A 26,734-nucleotide genomic window follows, 5' to 3' on the forward strand; every position below is an offset into this window, starting at 1 on the left:
GAATTCGGGAAGCCAGGTGGGCCCTGCCTAAGTCAATGTGTAGACACGGATCCTTTTATATTTTAAAAATACTGCCTAATAATCATGTAATGAGTTTGGGATTGCCAATTTGTGGATCACTCTCTTGGGCTTTGTCATATCTATTCTATAAGATATTTTAACAAATATTTCTATCTTTCAGTATTTTTCATGTTTCAATTTACTAAAGATAATAAAGTTATGGGAAAACTCCCATTCTGAAAAAATTTCTATCAACAGTCTACTTTCTATACTAAACGACCTACTTTTTTTCATTAAGAGATTAATACATGTTTATAATATCTTTTTAAAAAGTAAAAATTACATAGACAAATAGAAAGTATGAGTCTATCCTTTTAGTCACTCCTTTCTCCTAATCAGAGAGTTCCTTGTAGACTCTATTAAAATTAACCAAGTATTTCAGTTTTCCTTTTCTAGTGCTTTAGAGTGGCAGGACTTCCCATCTATCAGAGGTCTGGATGATTGACTGGACATATTGATTACAGATTTCATATTTTGTCAACATTCCTATTACCATACACACAAGAGAATCTATGAAGCTTTCTAAAAAAAAAAAAAAAAGAGGGAGACTATAACAAAAATCGTAATAGACTTAAAAGGCAACTAACCTTTTTCCACCTCATTCAGATTAGCAGCTGGCAGCGACAAAGACAGAAGAGACAAGAGACTTTTTACATTGCAATACAACAGTGGAGCACATGGAGCCGGTGCGCAGCATTAAAACACAGAAGCCAGAGAAAGAGCAAACTGAAGCAGGGCTTGGATTTCTTACCTACAGGAGGGCCAGACGCACAAACATGGAAAAGGTGAGGCAAAGATGAGGCCATCACAGGGGGCTAGAGACCTGTGTCTAAACCAGGTGATCAACAACTGGCAGATTTGCCATTTTAAAGTGTTTTAAGGTATGCACTTAACAATTTGTGTGTAGACACTGGGGATTTGGAAAAAAACAAAGAGATAGTAGTACAAAAAGGAAAAAAATTAAAATGGTCTGAATATTTTCCACAAAATAATATCTAAACCATACTCTGATCAGCTTGCATGGAAATTTTCTTTTACTATATTGATGCAATCCCACTAGACGGTACCGTGGTATAGAATGGAATCAGCTTTGGATCACTTTTGAAAGTAGTCCAGTGAGAGCAGGGTTAACTAAGGAACATAATCTTGACAGAGCAGACTGACTTATGCTCTCAGGAAATGTGCAAAAATACATCTGTCAATTCAACACCTAAATTCATACCAGAGTTTAAGAAAAGGTGTCAAGATTTTCAACGTGGAAGGGGTACAAGATTAACAGTTTTCATTTTTTATAGGTTTTGAGTTTGTGTAATTTAAGGAATCCATGGAAAATGTACCTCCAAGAAATTACTTATATTTAGAAAGGATACAGTCATGATTACCAAAGAAATCACAACCCAAACCAAAGACATAATCTCTCAAGCTAAACTTAACACCCTTGAGTAGACTTAACAATTATTTGTTTAACCATCCCAAGCCTTATTTCCTCAATCCTTAGCCTAATGATTTTAATTGAGAATCACAGTGAATTAAATTTTCAAATCTTAATTTTGTCAGAAACCTACTAGAAATTAAGTTATGTGTCATATACAGCTTGAAGGGGAGGTGATGAATTGACTGAAGCACAAAAAAATAGTACTTAAATAGGATGACTGTTTGATAAAGCAAGGGTTAGAAAATAGAAAAACAACAATGTCCATTAAACTTATGTTATTAATCCCTGAGGTAGAATAAAAGCAGAGTTTAGATAGTCTTTTAGTAAATCAATAACTATAAACCATGATATTTGGTCACAAGGGCTTAACTAATAAACTTTAATGCATTCCCAACAGTGGTTCATTTTTGTTTGGAATATTTCTAGTTGTGTTTTATAGCTTGCCCATCACATCATGTTTTCTCTGTCAAATTTCTTGCAGATCTCTGAATTTACTCCATCAACATTACATCCATTCTGACTCCTGATGTGAGTTCAATCTAAAATCTTTCATGATAATAATGAACAAAATTTTCCCACAAAGGTTTACTTGCTACCTCTGAAAGAGTTTCAGTTTTTCACTGTCTGCCTTTGGGGTACAGAGTACAACAAATTTCAAACAGTAAAGCAACTTATGACTTGAATGATTTTTAAACAATGGCAACATTATTATTATATTCCCTCAGCATGTCAGGGTTTCTGTTCCCAAATCTCATGCTCATTAATCAGATTCCAACCTTAAATCTAAAACAATATGACCCTGTTATAAGAAAATTCCTCCCTAACTACTTGGGTGAAGTAGGCAATGAAATTTTCTAGAGTCCACTTACTACTTAAAATTAAAGGCTGTTTATGTGTCACTGATTTTAGAATCTGCAGATGGATATTTGATATTTTGTAAGTGAGCTCACTTCACATATGGAAAAAAAAATATTAGTAAGGAATAAGGCAGAAACTTGCCTCTTTGATATCTGCTCTAATGTCAAACTGTCAAAACTCTTTATTGCCCACAAGAAACAGCCCAAAGTTACAGTGGTGGTGTCTTCATGGTTCGGATGTTATGAGCTTTCTGTAAGTTCGATATTTTTGTTTATCCCTTGCCTGAATGAAGACAAATTGATATTTCCAACTAAAAATACGCCAGAAGTCTCAGGATATGCTGATAAGCACATGGCTCTTGAGAGACAGCTGTGGCAGGTAGCTTTTATAGATGTCACCTCTTGCTAAGAAGTCATTCTGCTTAGGTTTTACTTTTATGATATTTCAATGAAAGATATGACATGGGGAAATGTGACTTTGCAACAGTTCTCAGGGAGATGTAGTCCCCTGGATCCTGTCAGATGGAGAAAACATGTTCCAGAGGATCAGGGATAGGGAGGGAGTTGGGAAATGAAAGGTGAGAAGGTCAGACACAAACACAGAAGAAATGGGTAAGGAGAGCAGATCTAAAGCAGATGCAGGCAGTCCCCCGCAAAGCTACTTAGAAGGGTCCGCCACCTTATATAAATTATCATCAAAAGGCAGGTGAGCTCCTGATCACAGGAGTGCTTGAAAGTCCAGGTTTGTATGAGGAAATCAATTCCTGGTAAATTCCAGATAGGTTCCTGGCTTCTGTGCTCAGAAGGCACTGGATAACCAAAGTGTGTTCGGATAGCATGGGTCTGGTTTAAAGGGGGGCCTCCAAAATTATGTGAATGAAAGCCTTTCTATAATGACTAGAACAATGACAGGAAAGGACTATTCTATCCTAAGAAGGGGCAAGGTGACAGATTTGAGAGCAAACATTGGGGTTATGGGGACAAGTCTACTTTAGCCCACCCAATAAAACTCAGATTCTCAGGAGAGTTAATAGTGTCCAGAATCTGTGCCTGCAGAATAATGGCAAGTATTTGAGGTATGATACAGTCACACTGGAGTGAAGGTCAAAGTTAGGTAACGCCTCAACTCTCCACAGCCACTTTAGAAGGGGTGCCTCGGGAACAGACTTACTAGCCTTTAGGGCAAAATATCAAGAGCATTCAAATTCTGCCCTCCAAAAGAGTTCGGGCTTCATGAATATGTAGTACAATACTCAGGGATACAATATGTTCCAGCGTCTACTGGAGATTCAATCTGATATTTCTTCCTATGACATCAGGTGCTTCACTCATATAAAACAATCATATCACGGAAAAGGCAGTTTCACAGACCCTCACAACAGAACCCCAATATTCTAGCTAGCATTTTCCCATCAATGGATGGGCCTGTAGCCTGTGGCGTTGGCCCCTCTCCCTGGTTGCCAAGCTCCTCAAGAGTCGCAGTGACCAGTCAGGTCCAAAGGGTCTTCATGACTCAGGGGCCACTCTCCCCATCTCCTATGGTTGTCAGGTTGGCAGAGAAGAAAAAGCTGTTTTAAGAGGAGGAGGGTCCAGTTTGAGGGACCTCTCCATTTTCACCAATCTCACTGTTTAATACCCTGCTCCAGTGTCTGCCTCTGCTTATCAATAGTTTTCCGGTCGCTGTGACTCTGAATGTCAGATTTGAGCATTCAAAAAAACTTAAATTTCAATAATCTTCTAACTTATCCCTGAAAAAGTTCATCATACAGATGTGCTTTCACCTTTCATGTTCAGAGATGTTAATTTCAGTCATGTACATGTTTTGTTACCCCCTGCTATTCTTAAATATGTATTAAATTATGTGAAGGTAAATATCATGAATGAAAACCCCCAGCAAAATGAAAATGGTCATTTTAATAAAGTAACAGAATAGACTTCTCCATTTTTTTCTTACAAATAAAATTTATATCTTTTCCTTCTCTCTATCAACTTTAAAACCAAGTGGTTTATTAAGAAAATAGGATTGTAACTGAAGTTTCTTGTTTAGTCACAAAAATCAATCAAAATATATATGCTGACATGATAGGCAAGTCATAAACTTGATGTTGACTTTATAGCAAATTGGTTTATCCAAGGAATAAGTTTAACAATTTGGATGGCCTTAGGAAATTCATCACCCCATTTTTCTGACAAAATGTCAGAAGAAAGTAACGGTCTCCTAAGAATATCCAAAGTGCTCGATACCTTGCCAATTGCATTTTATTTTGAAGGATGCGAGTTACTAGAGGAAAGACTCACTAGTAAAGAAACAACTGATCTCAAATACTTAATTATGTTTTGTCTATGGAAAGAAATGCCCTTTTACATTAGCACTGGTGAGCTGACTAGCGCAGGGCAAGTGCTTTGCATGAAAATCACATTTGATTGTGGGACTGAAAGCTATAGAATTGCTTTTTTTGGTTGGAAAGCAATACTTGATGATAAATGTCCATGTTCTACCTGAGCTTGCCAGGTGTTTTGTTTGATTGACATATTTTTGCTGTTTACACAATATCTGGTTTCCAAGACATCTACCAAGATAATGCAATGGTTTCTTAACCCTATACAGCACCATGTTGATGATGCTTCATGTGGATATACTCATCAACGGCATGGCCTTTCTCATTCCCCCTACCTGTGTACTCAGGTGGACAAAGGCATGTGTAGTTATTAATTCCATCGACACATGTAGCATTATTTTCACAGTCATTATCTTCACAGTCATCAACGTTGACTTCACAATTTTCTCCTTCAAATCCATCAGCACAAATACACCTAAACATCAGAAGACAAGGCAGAGATCATCTGCTGCATCTTAACATCATACAGTCTAAATCTGGGAAAAAGTTAAATGTTCTCATTAACTACAGAGCTTTTCACTACAAAGAAACTGGCCCTTAAAATGCCTTTAAAGGACATAGTATAAGCATGCATTGAGAGTACTACCCTGAAATCAGAAACAATATGAAAATGCATGCCAGCAAATGGCCCATGGTCTTTCAGTCAATAGATGCAGTATATATGCAGGTGTAAACACACAGGCAGCTTACCCTACTGCCCTGACTATCTTTATTTTAATTTGTGTTCTACAACCCTAGGTTCTTTGCTCATTAGAGAGGAAGAAGTGGCTCTGATTTTTAAAATTGTGACAATGATTACCCTTTGTGTCTCAAGTAAAAGAATACATTGGAAAAGAAAATGTTGTTTTACTTAAAATTATGAAACGTGAATATTCTCTGTAAGTCTGAACAAGTATGGTTTTTTCACACTGGCATAAATAAAGCACTGGGTGTTTACTACTGAGAGCTGTCAGGTTGATCTTTGAGTAAAGTCTTGTTGCAAAGATAATTTCATAAGGGGATGCAGCAATGAGGTGCATTTATTATAATAAGTGATATTTCTAACCAGTTTTAGTGGTAGATCTAGCATTCTTATGAGAAATTATTAGTGTCATTATAAGATGTACTTCATGAATTATGAAGTACATCTGAAGTAATTGTTCAGTATGATTAAATAACTCCAGATTAAAAATGTTCACAGCATGTTTTTCTACTCAGATTGTGGCTTGGAAATGAATCATTAATTTTCTGTTTCAGTGGGACCTGCATCTTATCATGACATACTGTCATTAAAGCAATACACAGAACAATAGATGAATATATAACTTGCAGTAAGGGACTAGTTGGCTATTAATTAGCATAAGAGAGCCACCACTTTGTCTTGACCTAATCTGATTTGATTAATATAATGTATGCGTGGGCATGTTTTTACATTTCTTGGTTGTGGACCATTCTGAGCTAAGCATACCATAATGTCTCCATTTGTTTTTAATATTGTAGTATCTCTGACTGGGGATAATACATATTGTCCCTCTGAATAGATTCCTAGCATTCTTTTAAAAATAATCTCCTTTCATGGAAAAGAAAAATGTGTATTTGCTTAGTTATTCATGCTTCACTACTTTAGACACAAAAGATCACAGAGGAAGAACCTACCAGAATCCATCTTTGTCTCCTTCTTTTAAGCGGCAAGTTCCTCCGTGTCTGCATGGGTTACTGATACACGCATGAATTGGGACATCACAGTCCTGTCCCTGGAGAAGCAACAGCCAGTGGAGTCAAATGTGAATAAAATAGTTCTCAGCACACAGAGAAAGCACAATAGAATTATGAAGGGTCACCTAAGAAAGCCATGTTTTCAGATTGTGGTCCCTGCAACAGCTTCCACTGACCTTGAAACCATATGGGCAGGTGCAGCGGTAGAAGTCCACGGGATCACTATTACAGGTGCCATCGTTTTTACATGGATTTGACAAGCAGGGATTGCATTTAGCTAAAATATTGACATCCACGGGACCTAAAAAATAATTGAAAAATGAGAAGCTGATGCTTTCCATTTTGATATACTTAAAATGTCTCCAATGACTTCATGTCAGAGTAAATTCTGGATAAAAATTATTGGTCATATAGCTATGTATTTGTCTCCCATGACAAAACCAGAAATCAGCATTATTGTATTATGTTCATGAATGCAACAGGAGGTCATCTCACTGGGAGGTTCTGTGAGATGATGTCAGGTGGGTTAGGAGGCTAGTTTTTGACTTGAGTGTCACAGGGTCCACCTGCTCATAGGCCAGTGACTGATGTGGATGTTCCCAGGTCATTGCCTTCACCTGAAGCTCAGGCAGTAACCATCAATTCAAAAAGAGACTTTGAGTGTGTGTGTGCGTGTGTGCATGTACGTGCATGTGTGTTAGAAGATGGTTGGAGAAATTTTATGAATAAATACAAATTCATCAGTGCAATTAAAAATATCATAGCATGCATCTGCCTTCATAACCTCAGTGCTGTGTTTATATGGGAGATACAAAACAGCGCCACTTCTACACAAATTAAGATAAACCAAAATATTATCACCATCATTCTCCGCAAGTCCTTTTGATTTTCTAGCACCTTAGCACAGGTGTATGATGGGGGATTTCTGTATCTTCTTTGAGATGATATTTACTTGCAACCTCATCTTTTTTGGGATACACTTTGAAAATCCTGTGAGCCATGAAAGATCTAGATCACATGCAGATTCAGTTGTAATCATGTTCCTCTGGTGGAACATATTTACTCCATAAATGGCCACCAATGTGAAAATTGTACTGTCCTCAATAAAATATGTGTCACTGGTGTTGCTTTCTGCTCGGCTTGTGGTAACTCACTAATCTGTTGTTAGGGAGCGACTGATGACATGCTGCCCCTGCCATCCTGTACATAAAATACAGTTTACAGCATAAACATTAATTATGCTTTTGCTATCACCAGCCTCTCAGCAGCTTTATATCCTCATTGGAACAAGCTATGATAATTCCAGAGTCGATTGTACAGAAGCCCCCCACACTCCCAGCCTCCATGCCCTGCACACCATCAAGACCCTAACCTTCTAAGGTGCCTCTATCCAAAAAGTGGTGTGAGTGCTGCTCAGACAAACTACAGTCTGTCCACTTTTCTAAGATTAGAGTTGGTTTGTGAGTTGTTAGTCTAGTGATAGAAACTCAAGTATGAAAGACAATGAGTAAATCTGGGACCCAGAGAGTCCTCAAATCCAAGTGCTCTCTGACCCTGGGAAATACCAGCAATTTCATGTTGTGGTTTGGGAGTAAATTCAAAGATGACAGTGTTCTCTATTGTTTAGTTTTTCCATGAACATCCTTACCCCATAGAATTTCCTACATAGAGATTCCTATTTTATAATCAGCTCAATTACGTTTCTAAGGTTGACTATGTTAATGGGAAGGAGTGGTGTTTGCTTCTAGTGACACCTCAGTCACTGGGGGTAGGAGTCTGGACAGTGTCACCTTTATTTATTCTTGGTAACCAGAATAATTAGCATCATCTCTATATCAAATGATAGTTGGAAAGTTGTTAGGATTAATACTGAAGTGAACCACATAGAAATTTAATTTCTCACCCCTTTCCCAACCTATTTAATCAATTAAGGGCAAAAATGGATCTGTTCAGCACACTGGGGATGAATGGCGGCAGTTAGTTCCATTAATGTAATACCCCACAACAAATGGCTTTAGTTTGCTGAAGTTATCTCACTTAGCCTCAGCAACAGAAAAGGAAATTGAACTGTTAACGGGTCCCTTTGCCAGGCTAGGAGAAAGAGGACTCAAACTTGGAACAAAGGTGGGAGATGAAGCAGCGAGGAGTGTACACCAGCAAAACAGCCCCTTTACAAATGCTAAGGCTGTAGACACCTATCTGGCTGCTTCCCAAGACCTTGAGAAATAGTCTTTTGGTTTGTTTTCTGTACTTTCAACCTTGTAAACATGTGGTTTGAATAAAGGCGCTCAGGGTTGGCAGGTGCTATGTTTATTCTGCGGAATGTGACATTTTTCAAAAATTCCATGTGATTATTTAGATGAGAAAGAAGAGACTCAAATAGGACAAAAGCTAGTTATGTTTTGGAGAATTTAATATCCAGGTAACAAAAATGCCAGGCTGAAGTCATCCCTGCCCAGTTTGACACATTGTTGAGATTTCTTTAAAAAAATAAATAGCCACTGAACTCTTTTTGATTAATAATCACCATTTGATTTCTCCAATTTTTTCCAGGACCAAATTTGCTTTTATGTATAGCTAATTGTACGTGTTCAATGATTTTCACTATCTGGAGTTTTTTCTGGGTACATAAATGAGATGGGTGACTCTCTGAGTGTTTAATTGATGGACTCAAAATCACAATCTTTCCTATGTTCACAGCCTCTGCTGACAATTTCTTGAGATCACTGAACTATTTTGATGGCAGCAGGATTGGGAACATATAGCAAAATACTGAGTGTTAAGTTCTTCATGTTGGTTATGTTCACAAATACACTTGACTTTTTATTTTTCCTTTTACCAAGTCAGCTCTTCAATGATAATTTATTTCTAGTACACCAGTTCTGAGTCAAGGGTAATTCAAAGATGATTGCAAAAATCATTTAAATTCCAAATAGCATTTTCTGATATGCCCAAATGTGTTAACATACTATCAATTTCCCTATTTTATTTAGATAATAATTTCATCTAACTACAAATGCCCCTTACAATGTGATTTTTACATCTTCTAAGTTTATGTAAATCTGCTTATTTATATATTCAATCTTTTGAAACTATCTCCCTTGTACCTAGCACTTGCCCTCATTCATCATCCCAGACATAATTCTTCCTCCTTTTAAGTTTCTCTTCTATCTTCTCTTTACATTTATGATTCATTTTTCACCAGAGATACTTTCTGAGATATTCTCTTGCAAAGTTCTTATTAAAAGGATATGACATCTTTAACCTGTTTCTACAATAAGGAGATTACATAAGCGCTAAAGGGAGAAGCTAAATAGAGTCATATCAAATGGCAGAAGAGTTAGCATAGCTCTCTAGATGCCAACACTTGTTGAATTTTACACACTTGATTAGTTCTAGGTGAAAAGAAAATATCCAGGGATAGTATATAAAAGTCCCTTATCATAACACATTCATCTTGGATAGAGAAACCAACATCCATCAACCCAAGTTAGTAATGCAGATTTGTCACTAAATATGAAGTTAGGAGAATAATACCAGCCATTCCAATGGGTGGTTTTAAGCATTAAATGAGATACCAGTGAATGCTGAAGATGGTGAGAATGAGCCCAGGAGTCGCAGGAAGTTCTGATACTCTTCCCTAGACTTCCAAAGAAGGTAGGCAGTGGGGGGAAAACATAAAGTGATTTACTTTAAGAAGAAAGCCTTCCTCTACTTGTTTGGCCTAATTTAAGCACAAAGGCAAGTTGGAGTTTGGCATTTATTCACTCACCCCAAGTTCACTGGCCACCTTCTGTCCACACCAGGAACTGATGCTGGTTTTGGAGAAATTGTTGGGGAAAAATTATCAAAACTATGGGGCAATGGATGTGGGTAGCAAAAGACCTCTCCTGAGTCACAGTACCCAAGGTTAATGATCTTATGCTTTTGAGGACTGCAACTCTGATTTGTAGGGTTGGGACGGCATCACCAGATTGAACAGTACAACATTAAGAAGAGGTCTCTTTGGGCCTCCCCTGGTGGCGCAGCGGTTGAGCGCTGGGCTGTGAAGCTGCCTGCAGCCTCTGCAGTGCCAGTTTGATCCCCGGCTGCTCCCCGGCCACCTGAGGGAGGGTCCCACATGGCGCGCAGACCTCTCCTGCCGCCCGCTGCTCCCCTCAGCAGTGTGCTTCGGTCCTTCTGCCTGCTCTGCTCCCCGCTCTGGCTCTGGTGAATTCTCTCACCCACCCGCGCTTCTGACTATACCCAGTGCTTGTATAAATAAATAAATAAAATAAAAAATTAAAAAAAAAAAAGAAGAGGTCTCTTTGATATGGCCTTAATATCTGGAAAGGAGCTGTAGCCTGCTTGCTGATACAACTTCATTGACCATCAATCTTTCCTCCTTCCAAAAGTTAAATGGCTGCAAGAAATGTTAAATTATAGTTGACACATTAGGCCTCATAATATATGCATTACAGAGGAGAAAAGAAATCTAGTTTTAGGGGTGCAAATGTCACTGAAATGAAGGAGGCCAGTCTAGGTTAACTGGGTTGATTTAAGATTTGGAATTGATGCACGAAAGCTCTCTAGCATCAGCTATATGGATTGGAGGTGTGTTTAGCTTAATAATTCAAAAGGAAAATGAGCAAAAAGTTTGGTTAACAATTTGTCTTTGTCAGGTACTTTCATCTGTAATGGAAGAACCGCTGGACCTCAAATCCATTAAAGCTTGTAGGCAGACTTGCTTACTTGACTCAAATCACTAGCTATGCACATGACACCAATATTGCCACCCACTGAGAATTGTATCTCACTTTGATTTATTACTAAAAGCTCCAGACACAAATTTCTAACTATATCCCAGAGTCTGCCTTCATTCTAGCATCCCTCAGAAACATGACTCAAATTACAAAATCCTCTTGCACCGCCCTGTATCAAGTCAGAGGCACATCAAAAATAACAGCATTTCAGAGAAAATGAAGGGAATATTTGATGTTGAACATAATTAACTAAACCAATGAGTCTATGCTCCACTTACTAGCACAATACTGCATCTCTTAAGCATTTGTATGAAATGCATATTTTAACATAATTCCATCATTAAGTCATTCATTTAACAAATATCTTTTGAGAGTCTACTTTATGCCAGGCACTAGGATAAGTTTTGAAGATTTAAGGGTTCAAAGCCAAATGAGATGTACAAATCTTTGGCAAAATCAAGGCTTAGTAGTAGTGATACACGTGTGTGTGTGTGTGCGTATACACAAAATGCAGTTGTACAAGAGGATGTGTTTGATTGGGACACTCATTTTGGAATATGTGTTTTATGTTTCTGCAAGGTTGAAAGAGAGAAGAATTCACAAAGTGAATAGGGAAGTGAAAATATGAATCTAAATTTCAAAAGAAAAGTTATAGCTAAATATTTGAAACCATAGGTTGAAATCAGCTAAGAATAAACAGACACAACTAAAAAGAGGCTGTTGATATTGGCAAGGTGGTTTCAGGGGAGGGTGGAGTTGGTCTCCATAGGATGAGGCATGAACATCAACATCCTATACATTTGCATTACGTATGGTTAAACCAAAGCATATGGCTAAGCATGACCCTTTGGGATCACAAGCCTTGGTCATTTCCTACATATAAATGTGACTTTAGGCTAGTGATTAACTTCTTGAGCCACAGTTAAAAGGAGAGTAGCAATAATTAATTTATGGAGTTATTGTATCAGAGAGAATAGGGGCATCAATTATTTAAGAGCAGAAAACTAATTGCTGGTTTGCATCACCTATTAAAGTCTGGTAAAAATTTCCTTATTGTTTTTAAGATTGAAAGAGTACAATGAAAAATAGCCCTTTTTTTAAGACATTTTTGGCAATCATATACCAATCTGAATAATTTCATTAGACAATGATTACATCATAATCCCCTAAAGCTAAGGTTGTTTCAGTTATAATTATGTGCTAGTGATACTGAATCTGAAAATGTATAAAACATTTGATCAAGTTATAAGCAATGCTTAAAAATTGATCTAACTAGTTTATTTTTCTTCTCTTCCAATTTGAGCTAAATTATTTCATTATCTGCACACTTTCATTCAATGACTAAGGACAGTATCAACGTAAAATTCTGAGACACAAGTAAAAAAGACCTCAAGCTTATTGAGATATGCCTCTACCCCCACCAAGCAAAATGTTAATTTTGCTGAGAAAAATGACAATATTACAGTATTATCACTGAGGTGGGAAATTTCCCCCAGGAATTACAGAATCCAGAGGCATCTCAAAATATAAAATTAGGGAAAGAGATCAACCATGTCAGGGTGGAATGTTCACCATCTTGAATCTATCAGCTCTGGGTTTCCTTGACACTATGCTTGGCCTTTAAACATCTAATAATGAAGTCCTTGGGACATCGTCTTCCAGATTCTTTATATCCAAGCCATCACACATCCTCCATTTATCTTCTTCCTTCCTCTGCACAATCCTCTCATTTACACCTGACCCATAATCTTCTGGTGACTTCACAGACACAGTGGTTAACACCTCATAATTGCTTGGTGTGGATATAGATTGTTGGTATTTTGTACATACGTCTATCATTCAACTGCCATATTGCCTTGGAATCATCTATTTCATTTTATGTGTTAGAACATAAGCTCTATGAGGGCAGGACTTGTTCGCTGTGTTCAATACAGTATTAACCCCTCGGGACCATGACTGGGGCATAAGGAGCTTGATATTTGTTGAATGAAAGAAGACTGCACATTCATTCCCATCAGACTGCACAAAAGCAGTAAGAGGAAAGCAGAAATGAACAGGATTATGCATTCCAACCTGACTGACTCAATCTAAACTCAGACTAGGCAACAACCTCTGTCTTACTGCCGATGTTTTGATCTCTCTAATTTTACCTGATGTTTGGAAGATGGGGTTAGGACATTTGGGCTACAACATCAAGTCGGGACCACCTACTTTCCATTCAGGAATGCTCTGACCTAGGCATTAGCTGAACATGCTATTGATACACTAGTTCACCCAGTTCGTTTATTTCTATTGCATACTGAAACTATGAGATTATACCGCACAGGAAATACTCTGAAAAATGTAGGCTAAAAACTGTACTGAAAGAATTAATTACTCCAAGTAATAGCGTAGCCCTTCCTAGCAGAGAAAACATTTAAATTATATTTAAATATAGCTATGTAAACATGTCTTCAAAGAAATAATATTTATCTTCCTGCTGTAATTTGAAATCTCATATTTATAAACGTTAATATTAGGAGTATGTATTACATGATTTTCATGAATAAAATTAAACATTAAACTGGCGTAGCTAAGGGACTAGTTAAATTAAAATATAAAAAACACCTCAAATTATAAAATATTGAAAGAAGCATCAATTTATTGCTTTCAAGCTCATAAAGTATGTAAGCTCAAAACATCCTACTCACTAGATCTCCTAGGATGAATGATTTTAATTAATAGATTAGAATGCTTTGCCTTCTACCAATTCATTTCTTATGAGTGTACATCATTAGCAAAGTGTGTGAGGGTGGTTCAAAGCATCCATTTTCTAAGTATATTTCAATAACAGACTGGTAATCTTATTTATATTGATAACTTGTCTTGAGAATATTTTTATTGAAAATTATAAAGTAAGCTCTGCAGTCAGAGCTTTAAATTCCAGTTAGCTGTTGTTATTTTATTGCTATTAGTGACAGTAGCAGTGGCAGAGATTCAGACTGAATTGTCATAAATCTTGAATGAGAAGAGATTTAAATAAGATAATGAAACATCACAATATTTTGGCCAACACTAAGACAAATGCTGACAAAGGGAATTATGGATTTCAGTGCTTGCTAACACTATGAAATGAAGGCCTAAGAATGCTGTCTAAATCCTGAAGTCTGCGGAATGCACTTACACTGCATTTGTTGCGTTCTGAATGTCTACACTGCTTACCCACTATCTTATACCCATGCTGTTCGCTATCTGGTTTAGAGCATACCTTGAAGTACATGCTGATTGGATGACTTAGTAAATACTAAGCTGCTAGAGTTGAGTGAGAGATCTAGGGCTTTATATCAGCTGTCAATTAGCAAGTCTCAGCTCAACTGTTTCCTGGCGGCCCTGGAACAGCTCCAGCATTTTCCCACCACACAGTTCTGCTCCAGCAGGTCTACCCGCCTTCAGCACTGTCCTCACACTTGTCTGCTAGTCTAAACAGCAGACTGACTCACTAGCAAGATTCAACCTTTCACAGCCACCTCTGACATGACTTCTTCCTCTTATTGCAACCACACTATCCAATGTGGTAGACACATGAGGCTATTCAAGTTGAAATTAAAATTAAATAAAATTAAAAGTGCCATTCCTCAGTTGTGTTAGCCACATGAGCAGAGCTCAAGAGTAACGGGGACCAGTGGGCAGTGCAGACAAGAACATTTCCTTCACTGCAGAAAGTTCTTTCAGGAAGCACTGATCTGGATGAATTTTCTCTCAAATATATTTTCATCCATGCTAAAATGCAAGCACACAAGACGCTACAGTCATTAAATTAAAAAAATCAGGTCAAATTGGCTCGCTAAATTTTGAATTAAGCAGACGTCTATGTGTGCATGTATGTATAGATGCATTGGATTATTGAGAACATTTAATGAACATTTAACAAACAAATGTAAACTATGATGCTCTGAAAATAGAATATAAGTTTCTAGCTTTACTCAAATTTGTGTTGTCATAGCCTATTTTTTTACAAGAAATATTTCCCAGGGGACTCTAAGCTTTGAGATATGCGGACAAGCACCAGCATTTTTCAAAAAGTGGATGAGATTCTGGGGGTGGAAAATTGTAATAGCTTGCTTTCTCTCGATTTCCCCATATCATCTTTCTAAAACAAGTTTGCCCAGAAATAATTGAGCTTTTAATGCCAGTTTCTCCTTGTCTAGGTCCTCACTGATAATCATCTCCACTCTATAAAAGAATCACACACCTCTCAGCCCACTGGAAATTATCACCATCTTTCCCCCAGGTTTGCCAGCCATGGAAGGTGAGACTCTACTGGAACCTTCTCTGTGCTCCACACCAATAAGGATTTAGTTTTACGCATAAAACCTGTTTAGTGAACAAGTGTTGACACAATCTTCAAGAATTTCTCTTTACCCTCTGATGAGGAGTGGCTCTCTTGAAACAACCATGCATTAAGAACAGTAATAACCTCCCATTCTATTTTTTATGCAAGGAACCTCAATCCATATATATGGCCAGAAAAGGTGGAAAAATAAAACGAATTTAAGAGTGGTTATCTCTATGTACTGAGTCTAATGTTTTAGTTCTGGCAGTAATAGAATGCTTCTTTTTGCTTATATTTTCCTGTTTAGATTTTCTTTATTGGGCCTATAATACTCTTGTAACAAGAAAAAAACAAAAAAACAAAAAAACTCTGTCCTGAAGACACTATTTAGAGGTCACAAATACATAAAACAAAGAGAAAGAGAGGGATGAAACCAAGCAGGATACACACAGAGCCACCTGGAAGGCCCACAGTCAGGAGGTAAGGCGGGAAGGTTTGGCCCAGACACTCGCGGAGGCTTATTTTTTCCTTACCGGGCATAAGGAAGCCACAGGGCCCTGGCAGCCCTGGAGCAGGGCCCAAGCAAAAAGGCACAAGCAAAAGCAAAATAATTCACTTGTTAGAGGCCACGAGAGGAATTTCCAGAAATTGTATACTCGTCATTTTTTTTTACTTTTTTTGTAATATTAAATATGCTATTTTATTTATTTATATATTAGTTTACTTTTTTATTCAGGTAGCATTGGTTTACACTGTTATTTGTATTTTGGAAGTAAAAGACACGCCTCCCCATTTCTGGTGCCATTACCATAGAGCTTCCACCACCAAGCACCCACAATTATTTATCTCCAAATTACTATTTCTGAGCTCAATTCGAGGCTCTTCACTTGCATCTCGCAGCTCCCGCCCAAGCAAGGTGGAAACAGTCATTAATGATTGGAGCTTTTCAGCTGAACCTTCGCATTCCAGCAACAAGTGGTTTTCTTTCTCACCTTAAATAAGGCAGACAGCTATTGTATACAGAGGCAGAAATGATTCCAAGCCTTACCTTGACAGGTAAACTTTTTGGAGGGAGTGGTGAGTAACAGCTTATCTGCCATTTCTCCAGGCCCAGCACAGCGAGCGATCCCCGGCTCTTTATATTCCGACTTGACCCAGTCGGACAGCCACTGCATGTTACAGTCACAGTAGAGTGGGTTGGCTCCAATAGCTCTGAAAAATACCACCACAAAAGCACACATGGTATAGAATGTTGTTATTTGCCAGGAAATGTAACTCAAAGCGATGCCCCAGATAAAATCTCTGTGGATTTATTGACAACGCCAATTCAGAAGAGCATGGAGATACTATACTGTTCAGTCCCCATTCACCTAAATTATCTGCAGCTGAGATCTAGTGCGTTTTCACTAATGTTCATGCCTATCTGGACTTTTGAAAGTCTCCTTCCTTCTTGCACCAATTACTTAGTAAGTTCACTAAGCCAGATCCTGCAGATCCAAACGTGAAGACCACATTTCTGTTAACTCCAAAGAACTCTTTTCTGCCAAGGGATTACCATATTTTCATACACGTGAGTAATTTTCACTGTAAGTGTAGTTGAAAAGTATTTACAGGATGACTATGAAGAGAGGGTAACATTTCTGGGGACTGATGGTTAATCAAGTTAATGCTTTTAGCTAATTAGTTTCAGTTGGGTAGAAAAGGTTATGGTGGATGATTCAGGATAAAGGAACAAAGTCTCAGTGTGTACAAGAACAAAGAGAGGAAGATGAAAAAGGACATAAACAATAAAGAGGCAAAGCTGGTTCACCAGAGCGACCTGGCCCTTCATTGTCCCTCTACAAAGCCTTTCATTTCAGAATTTTGACTCCTACTCACATGAGCAATAGTAACGACAGTAAATATAATCAACATAATAGCTAACATTTATTGCATCATTACTGTCTGACGGAACTGTGCTAAGCTACTGACGTGAAAAATCTCATTTTATCCTAAATAGCAACTCTGTGAAAGGTTATATCCCTATTACTACAAACCCATGTTACAGATTAGGAAACTGAGGCCAGGTCATAACTAGTAGATGCATAAGGTAGCATTTAAAAGCTGATTAGTTCTGATTTATCATGAACTCCAGAAGAATGACATTTCTATGTCTGTAGTCTAAACAAAATTAACCTTATTATTTGTTAGAACCCTCCTCGCCAACAGTATGCTTGTAAAACCATGATACTTTCTACTTGATGATGCTCAGATATAGCCAGAAATTGACGTGCGCCATATAGTAGTCTCATATGTATATCGGATTCAAACCCTTCCTCTAAATTAAAAATAAGCAAAAAGGTGTTTTTGAGACATTTGATCTCATCTCTACTGACAGTCCTTACTTCTCCTGGAGATGCAGGTTCTTCCAAACTTGGGTTTGGTGAATTTTGCAGAGAGGGCAAAGCCAGGAGAGAAAACAGCAGGCAACTTCTGGGGAACTAGAAGTCAACTGAGAGGGATGTTGACGCTGAAGCAGATTCTTGCCACTAGGTGGTGTCAACTTCAGCTTGGCTGGGAAGACTGGATTCTACGGCTGTTACCTGAACTTGCAGGTTTGCCAATGTCTTAATATTACTGTTAGATCCCATTTATTACATATTTTGAAATTGTTTAACGAGATTTCTAGAAATTGTGGAGGTGCACATAAGTCATTATGAGAAAGAATGTAAACGGAAACTTCATCCAATGAGCCCAGGCTACATTCTTCATCCATGTTATAAAGTCTTGCCCCTGTCTAATTTATCCTGACATACTGCCACACTGAGAAATATCTGCTAAATAAATGAATTAGCTGGAGCAAATCAAGATAGGCTTCATGGAGCAGGTAACATCTGGAATGTGAGTTGGACAAGAAATGTCTGGACAGACTGAATTAAAGGTGAGCAGATTTCTAGAATCAGAGAACAATAAGAGAAAAGATATAGACTAGGAAATTGAAAATCCATGTCTATAAGAAAAGACACTTTTAGCTAAGCAAAAAGAACTCAACTCAGAGGACTACAGGTCGGAAGGGTAAATTAAAGCTGTCTTGTAGAAGTTATTGTATCTAGGAAACTTTAGATTTTCATTAAAGATGGAATAGATCACATTGAATGAAGTTATAATAAAGGTGTGAGAGAGGACTATTTGTTCCAAATTCACGTGCCAGGGTGTTTGACCCTACACCCACATTCATGAGCAAGGTACTCACAGGTGTGATAATGCAGAAAGATCGTTAAATGCACCGTCAGGCACAGCAGAAATGTCATTTCCATGCAAGGAACTAAAAGAAAAAAAAAGAAAAATGAAACCTTTTATATCTTGGAGCATTTACCAAAAATGTCCAGCATGTGTGAGACTATAATAGACATTTAAAGTCAGTACAGAAAAGATGATCTATTCAATAAAAACAATTGGTACAACTGGGTTTCGATTTGAGAAAACAAAAAGTTAGTACCTACCTCACATCATACGCATAAAATAAATTCTAGATGGAAGAGTTAAAAGTAAAAATAAGAGTAAAATGTATTAAAGGAAATCTAGAAGAACTCCTCTTTATATATAAAGAGCATTGGAAAGCATTACCTAAAACTCAGAAACCATGATGAAAAAGATAAATTTTGGCAACATAAAATACATCTCTAATATAAAATATTCCCTATCAGACAGATAATGGGAAATATTTGACACATAGAATACAAGGATTAATTTCTTTTTAAAAAGACCTGCAAACTTAAGAGTCAGCTTGCAGACGCATAATAGCATCCATGTTAATAAGGAAATGACAAAGTAACCCCCCCCCCAATGGGAATGATAGCATCAGGCTCAGAGAAAAGAAACACAAATGCTCCAGCAAATTAAAACAAGAATGGAAAATAATGTCCAATGTGTCCTATGTCAAAAATGGAAAGATTAATAATACTCAGTATTTGCTAGTGTGCTTTGAAATGGGGGCCCTATTAAACAGCTGGTGGAAAAATAAATTTGTAAATTGAGCACAGGTTGTTTGGGGGAACAGCTGGATGGTTGCTTTTGGTTTTCACCAACGTGCCTGATCCCAGCCTCCCCGTGCAAATCTCTGTTGACTTAGCACAAGTGCACTGAGATGAACATGGAGAAGATGCACACAAGTACTTATGGGATAGTGCGAGGTGGATTAAACTGGGTGAGAGTAAAGATAAGGATCATCAGATGAAACCACTTACAGTTTCTTCACCTGATGGAAATTCTATCTCTGAAGCCATGGATATGATACATGATGAAATGGAAAAACTCTAAAGTATATTGTTAAAATCAAGTTAGCCAATGCAGGACTAGAACAAATGCAACTTGTGGTTTTTAAAACTAATACAGCCAGTGGCACGCATATATCACTATATAAAAACAAATGCACATAGAAGAGGACATTATACTGTTAATATGAGGGCAGAGGATTGGGAATAAGGATTATATTTTAGATACTTTAGAATACATTTTATAGTAAAGATTGCATGCATGTACTATGTATTGTAAAGAGGTTGAAATGTTTTCTATTCTTCAAAAATGCATTGGACCTATACACAATATACATGCAGTATTATATGTTCTCCAAAGACAATATTACAGAAGATGTTGTCCAAACCAAAACTACTGAGCAATGATAAAGTGTGATTTTCCTCCTTTGCAGCTTGTGGTGAATCCCAAAGTATAGATGGTAAACTACTCAGAGTCAACAAAGAAATCAGATCTTTAAAAAGACAATCCAATGAGGAGATCCCCGAAAAAGGGTCCTTTCATCGAACATATGATGCTTACAGTAATCGAAGAGACTTCAACCCGTCGAAGGTTCGAGAAGGAATACAGCGCAGCCGGTTGTAACTAAGAATTCTGAAAGCACACATAAGCCCATTCGTTTTACTCAGGTTTCCCCCAGTGGGGATAAAAAACAAAGCAGTCAAGAAAAGGGTTATTTTGGTATCTCCCAAATTAGGCATATTGACACATTTTATATACATCTCTGATCTTTTCTTACTTAACTCACTAAGGCCACACATCAGTATTTATTCCCCAGACAGCCTGGCACACCGCCTGCTTCTGCCTGAAGCTGATGCTTCAACGAAGCCCCCCAGAAGAGGCCGCCCGCCCCCCAAGCCTTTCTGAAGAATCTCTCCCAAACCCATCGCTCAGGCTGACTATTCTGTTTTTCCTAGAACCTGACACTTCTTGTAACATCTGTATTTGCTTATACAAGTTTGACTCGACTGTTCCTCCCAACAGCGACCGCATTCCCGGAGAGCAGAAACCATCTGTCTTGTTCCAGGGAAGCCAGCGCTCGGACAGGCCTTCTGTCCACTGAACTCATCCAGCATCCCGCACGCCCACACTCACAAGGTGAGGAGCTGAGTCATGTTGCTGAAGCTCTGGTTAGACAGGGTGCTGATTCGGTTGTTACTTAAGTCTCTGCAAGAGAAACAGAAAGGGCGAGATGAGACTCCTGGCAAGGAGGCTCTTCTTGGAGCGGATCCTACAGCACTGCTGGAGCTCAGCTGTCACCTGACACAACGGGGCGCGGGAGTCCCCGGGACGGTCTGCAGTGTGACTCATGATGTGTACACTGGCCTGCTGAAATGAGAAGGGGCCGGGTGCCCTGAACTGGCCATGAAGTGTGAGCACCAGCACGGGTTCACCTCTGAGTGGCATTAGAGAAAGGGTACCTCTGATATTGCTGTGTTCCCCCCATATGCCTGTGCACCCCCTTATCTCTCCACTCCCCCATGTCCCTCTTTTCTGTCTTCTGCGGACTTGACATTCCCCAGTGGTTCAGCTGTGCGCCGGTGCCAGAGCAAAGGCATGTGAGGGCCATTCACAGCGGATACACTTTTATGGATAAGAAAAAAGTCCTTTACTTTTGAAAGTTATTTTATCTTCATTGGTACTGATGCTCATTGATATACATTCAAACTTATGCTGTCCATAAATGACCCACTTCTGTTGATGTGACCCTTTGGAAATTGCAGCAATTTAATGGTTTACTTAACAGAACAAAATGTACATCATCAGGGGCCTCTCTGGTGGTGCAAGGGGTTAAGTCTCAGCACTATCAAGCTATCACCAGCCACTACAGCATGAGTTCGATCCCTGGCTGGCCAGGAAGGTAACCCACATGGTACAGCAGACCTTTCCTGTCCCACCCGCTGCTCCTCTCAGCAGTGTGTTTCAGTAGATCTGCCTGTTCTACTCCCCACTCTGTCTCTGGTGAATCCTCTCACCCACCGCATCTCTGGCCTACACCCCAGTTCTTGTATGAATAAATAAATAAATCTGTTAAAAAATGTACATCATCAGTTCTAGCTGCTACCATATAGAGGCAGAGTAAGACATCTTAGGCGATAGTCTCATGTTCTTAATTCAATCATTTGTCCTTTAAACAGTCCTAGATACTTACTACAAAGTGTTGGACCTGCCCATGATTTTAAAGAATACTGGAAATGATCTACAGCATTCTGACTAACCTCAATATGTCCAGAAATGTGATAAATGTGACATTTTCTGCTACCAGTTTCTCGAATTCACTAATTAGGAACAAGACTTCCTATTCTAGGAGTAGCACAAATCTGCCTCCCAAACCAGCCATATTTAGTCTAGAATCAGATAAACTTAAAGCTATTTTCTCTTTTCATACACGATCACTGATTTTTCTGTGTTGTAAGACGCTTAATTAATTATCAACAAGGCAATTCTAAATGTGATATTATATATAATAATGTTTAAAAAAATAGATTGTATACACAACTAGATTGAAATGTTCATATATTTAAGTATAATCTTGTATTCACAACCTGAGGGCAGTGAAACCTTATTTGTTATAAGGAAAAAAGAGATGTTATCTTAGGACAGCAAACCAAACTGAAAAAAAAATCAATGTTGGGAAATTTATACTCAAAATGTCAGCATCTTTGTCATTTACTCAAATATTGTATATGTAAATATGAATTTTATAAAATAATTTTTCATACTGCAAGTCCATAACTTAATTCATAAAGTATTAGATAAGGGAATCAATCCTAATAAACTGGATTTATCATGTACATTCAGAACAGTTATTACCATCTACCATCTTTGGCCTAGGAATAAAAGATTATTTTCTGTACTGTTTTTCCGTGGGTTGTCATAAAATAGCCCATTTTCATGATCAGTAAGAGATCCAAATTCACTGCATTTTTATAGTTCTTTGATGCTTAGGCTTGATCATATTTGTACTTGGAACAGAAATAGAGGCGGATCTTTCCCCAAGCTGCACCACGGTCTAATTTATATTCAATGAAGATGTAGCTGGTGATCCAGAACAGCAACCAGCAAGGAGAGAAGCCTTTCACTGTAAATGATTTATATTATCTGAAAGGTACACTAAATCTTCTGCCCCTTGCTCTCCCCCATTTTCATGAAACAGAATAAGGCAAAGATGCAAAATTACATTACTTACATAAGTGTTAAGTGTTTGTAGTTAGAGAGGTCCTTGGGAACCAGTGTGAATTGATTCCCATCCAGATACCTAAAGATAAGAAAAAAAGATTATTTTTCTAAAAGTAACCAAACTGGTGCACCATAAAAGTACTGACAATATTTTACTTTGAATTGAGACAAAGAAACACTTAGCAATTTTTGCTTTAAGATGTTATGTCCCTACCTTATGGGGGGTATGCCACAGTTACCTTAGTTAATCATAAATTAATTTTTTAAGATTTATTTATTTATGCATACAAGAACCAGGGTACAGGCCAGATGTGTGGGAGGGTGAGAGGATTCACCAGAGACAGAGCGGGGAACAGAAGAGGCAGACTGACAGAAACACACTGCTGAGGGGAGCAGTGGGCAAGACAGGAGAGGTCTGCCGCGCCATGTGGGATTCTTGCTGGCCGGCTGGGATCGAACCAGCACTGCAGAGGCTGCAGACAGCTTCACAGCGCTGTGCTCAACTGCCTACACCACCAGGGGAGACCCATAAATAAATTAATTTTAAAAAGATGTTGTATCCCTCGCTGGGATCATTATTTAAAAGAAAAAAGAAAATAAAAAGCAGAGTGATCCCAATCCAGTAGAATTCTTTTGTGGATCAGTTAGATCAAATTATAAACCCACAGAAAGGCTGGCGTGTTCAGCTCTTTGCTGTTTATCTAGTAGATGAGACATGTATCCAACCAGTTGTGTGTCAGTAAGAAAATCCATTAAAAAAAAAAAAGTCCATTCAATCAGCCACATTTTTATCAGTTACCACTTCCATGTGTTTATATGAGACACCATCATTTTGCATTCACTATCTTCAGAACTTATTTCTGAGGGCAAGACCACTCTTCCTGCCTTAATATGTATCAAAAGACATAAACAACAATGGATCGTTTGAAGGAGATATTTTGGGATTTGAGCATAAATAAAGTTAGAATACCTTAAGAGTAGTTTTACCACAATCCATCTTCTCGGTGCAAGTAACTTTAAGCAGTTTTATAGAAAACCCTAACATTTACCACCTGCCCCACGATCGCACAAATATGCAAAAGTAATAATCAACTAACCATCTACAAGCAAAATTTTCCTTTCTAATTACAGTAGCAGAATAATCAGAAAACAAATAGACTTTGGGCTAACTAGAAACACATAAAACTAAAGGATGCTTTCCTGTTATACCCATAATATTATAAAAAGAAAAATCCATCTCTTCTCAATCTGCTCTTTACAGACACTGATGATGAAGAGTAATGAGGTCTTTCAGTGATTTGGCTCATCTGGCTACAGATGTGCCCACGAAGCACCTGGTCCCTCCTACCCCTCCGTGGTGGTCAATCTCTAGATGTGAGGTTGCAATGAGTATTTTTGCTAAATGTAGAATAGCTGACACATTGCTTAAGATACCAATTTACTGCAAACACTTCAAGATGGAAACGGTTATCCAAAAGGAACAAGTTATCAAAATATGTGAAAAATATTTGTTTACCATGTATATGTTATGACTCCTTAAGCGTACTCAAATTTTCTGACTTATTTCAACTCTCCCTTTCTTTTCGCAAGCTAAGTTTCTGGTACCAGTAGAGGGCAGCATAATCCTATCTACTTCAGCGCATCCCCTTTATGCCAGAGAATGTAACAACACTAAAGAGATGCAGAATGCAGGCTATGGGTGTTTACACGCAAAACAATCTAACAGGGAAATTATATGGAACTGATTAAAAGTAATGGGAACCATTTGTTCAAAATTGCTCACCAATACATACATATTTTTGCCAAATTCTTTAATAATTTAATGTAATATGCGCACAAATTTTTCTAATACATGCACATGTGTTACTGTAGAGAAGGATCCTGCCAACTTGGTATGGGGTCTAAGAATAAGCTGTTGGGGAGGTAAAACTAGAACTCACCAGAGATAGTTAATTTTTTTTTTCTGATCTCTGTAACACTGTCTTTAGAAACGAAAATACTGTTTTAGTAATTTGTAGAGGAATAGATTGGAGATTAGACTCTGATAAAAGAAATAGACAGCAGAGACAGGACATGAATTAAGCAGGTTTTCATATGTCATTTAATAGGAAAATTAAAGAACGTTTAAAATCAGCTGGCGGGAATTAGGTAAAAACTAAACAAAACAAACTAAAATGAGGGTCAGTCAAAATCACAGAACCAATTTAGAATCAGGGATGATCTCAAAAGTTTTAGAGTTTTAGGTGGGGTTTTTGTAGAGCCAATGTTCTGCTTATAGAATAATCTATAGGTACCCAGCAGGATGGAGGGTGATTTTCTGACATAAATACACATTAAAATAAGAATTAAATATTGAATTACACACACACACATACCGGTACTGATAACTAATTTACAGCTCCAGTGGCAGCAAGAGAAACTGAACTCTTTACAACAATTCAAATCTAAAAATCACACCAACTTTCTCTGTGCTGAATGCAGGATTAGGAATTACAGAAGTGCACATAATTTGAAAATAAGTTCTTTGAAAACTGAAATGACATCTTAAACCTCATGATGCCGCACTTTGCTCATTTGGAACATTTAGATCCATCTGCACCCATTACATTTGTACTTAAATCACTCTCGATACATAGTTCCATATAGACAAAAATAAATGGAGGCAGAATGACTCAGCTGCCTTCCAATAAGCATCTGTATATGCTGATTAGTGTACGGATAAAGGCCTGGAAGGAAGCATGTATGCACCACATTCAATCAGTTTGTACTTTGATTTATATTCCATATAAAGCATGAGGCAGCTAAGGAGGTGTGGGTAGGGTTAGGATCTAGATATGGTATGTCAACCATGTAATTTGTGGTTAAATGTCAGCTATGAAAATGTTAGGAAAAATTAGCCCCACATCCTTTATGATCTAAAGGACTCTGATTCCAATCCAAAGGGCAGTAGCTCTTTTGGGGGGTAAGGATTATGCCAGCTTCTTCCACATCTCAGATATTTATGTCTTCCAGGTGGTGAGCTCTTCTCCCAGGGGACATAGTGGGAAAGAATAATTAACCATATGGAATATCCCAGATGCAGTAGATAAACTAAAATACAGCATTTCCCAAGGTGCATTCAATGCAACATTAATCTTGCAAAGCGCTCTGTGAGAAAAGGGCTATTGGGACAAGCAGGCATGGGAGCTGTCTTCTATTTTACTGTCCTCTCCTGGAAGCTCACCGTACACCTTAGGATAACAAAGGCACTGAGAAATCCTACAGTGAAGAAAAGAGAAACACTCAGCCAGCATTTCCCAAGAGCATCTGAGCAAGCTTTTATAGTATTTGTTTAGGGTTTTCCATGATACTAATTAGCGCTCCTAGAATGCAGTTTGCAAATAGGACTCTAAAGATTTTTGCTCGGTCTCCATTTCCCTGGGTGTATGAAAGATTAATGTCTAAGGAAAGGGGAAAAACAGCTCTACTTACAACTCGGTGACATCTCTTGGAATGCCTTTGGGCAAGACCTTCAAGCCCTTGTTGCTACATCGGACGACGGTGTCCAAGCAGGTACATTCCGTAGGACAGCGGGAGAGCGGGGAGCAGCTGTTGTCATCATTTCCTAAATGACCAAAAGAAAAACAGGAAAATCCAGATTGGTGGCTTTGAAGATGCTAGAAAGAATCATGTTCCTTTAGTTTAAGGGATACAAGAATCTTGTGTTATCATGGTTCCAGGCACAGGCCTTTGTGCAGTTATAAACTGACACCATACCTTCT

The 26,734-nt window shown here is 38.1% G+C and overlaps 1 protein-coding gene across 3 annotated transcripts in view; it reads right to left on the reverse strand.

Annotated features, from left to right (window-relative positions):
• SLIT2 (slit guidance ligand 2) overlaps nucleotides 1–26,734 on the reverse strand; it is a gene marked incomplete at both ends in the record, with an annotated part of 302,355 nt that overhangs the window by 33,803 nt on the left and 241,818 nt on the right. For 2 of the 3 annotated variants that reach the window (XM_084234111.1, XM_084234110.1), the window contains 9 exons: nucleotides 5,027–5,166; nucleotides 6,387–6,484; nucleotides 6,623–6,747; nucleotides 16,549–16,712; nucleotides 18,733–18,804; nucleotides 20,316–20,387; nucleotides 20,889–20,960; nucleotides 22,984–23,052; nucleotides 26,445–26,577. In XM_084234111.1, coding sequence (XP_084090237.1) covers nucleotides 5,027–5,166; nucleotides 6,387–6,484; nucleotides 6,623–6,747; nucleotides 16,549–16,712; nucleotides 18,733–18,804; nucleotides 20,316–20,387; nucleotides 20,889–20,960; nucleotides 22,984–23,052; nucleotides 26,445–26,577 — 945 coding nt within the window. Of the gene's footprint in view, nucleotides 1–647; nucleotides 675–5,026; nucleotides 5,167–6,386; nucleotides 6,485–6,622; nucleotides 6,748–16,548; nucleotides 16,713–18,732; nucleotides 18,805–20,315; nucleotides 20,388–20,888; nucleotides 20,961–22,983; nucleotides 23,053–26,444; nucleotides 26,578–26,734 lie in introns of all 3 variants that reach the window. The other variant, XM_084234109.1, reaches the window with a different exon arrangement.

Source organism: Talpa europaea (genome assembly GCF_964194135.1).
Source record: "Talpa europaea genome assembly, chromosome: 5".
Taxonomy (NCBI): domain Eukaryota; kingdom Metazoa; phylum Chordata; class Mammalia; order Eulipotyphla; family Talpidae; genus Talpa; species Talpa europaea.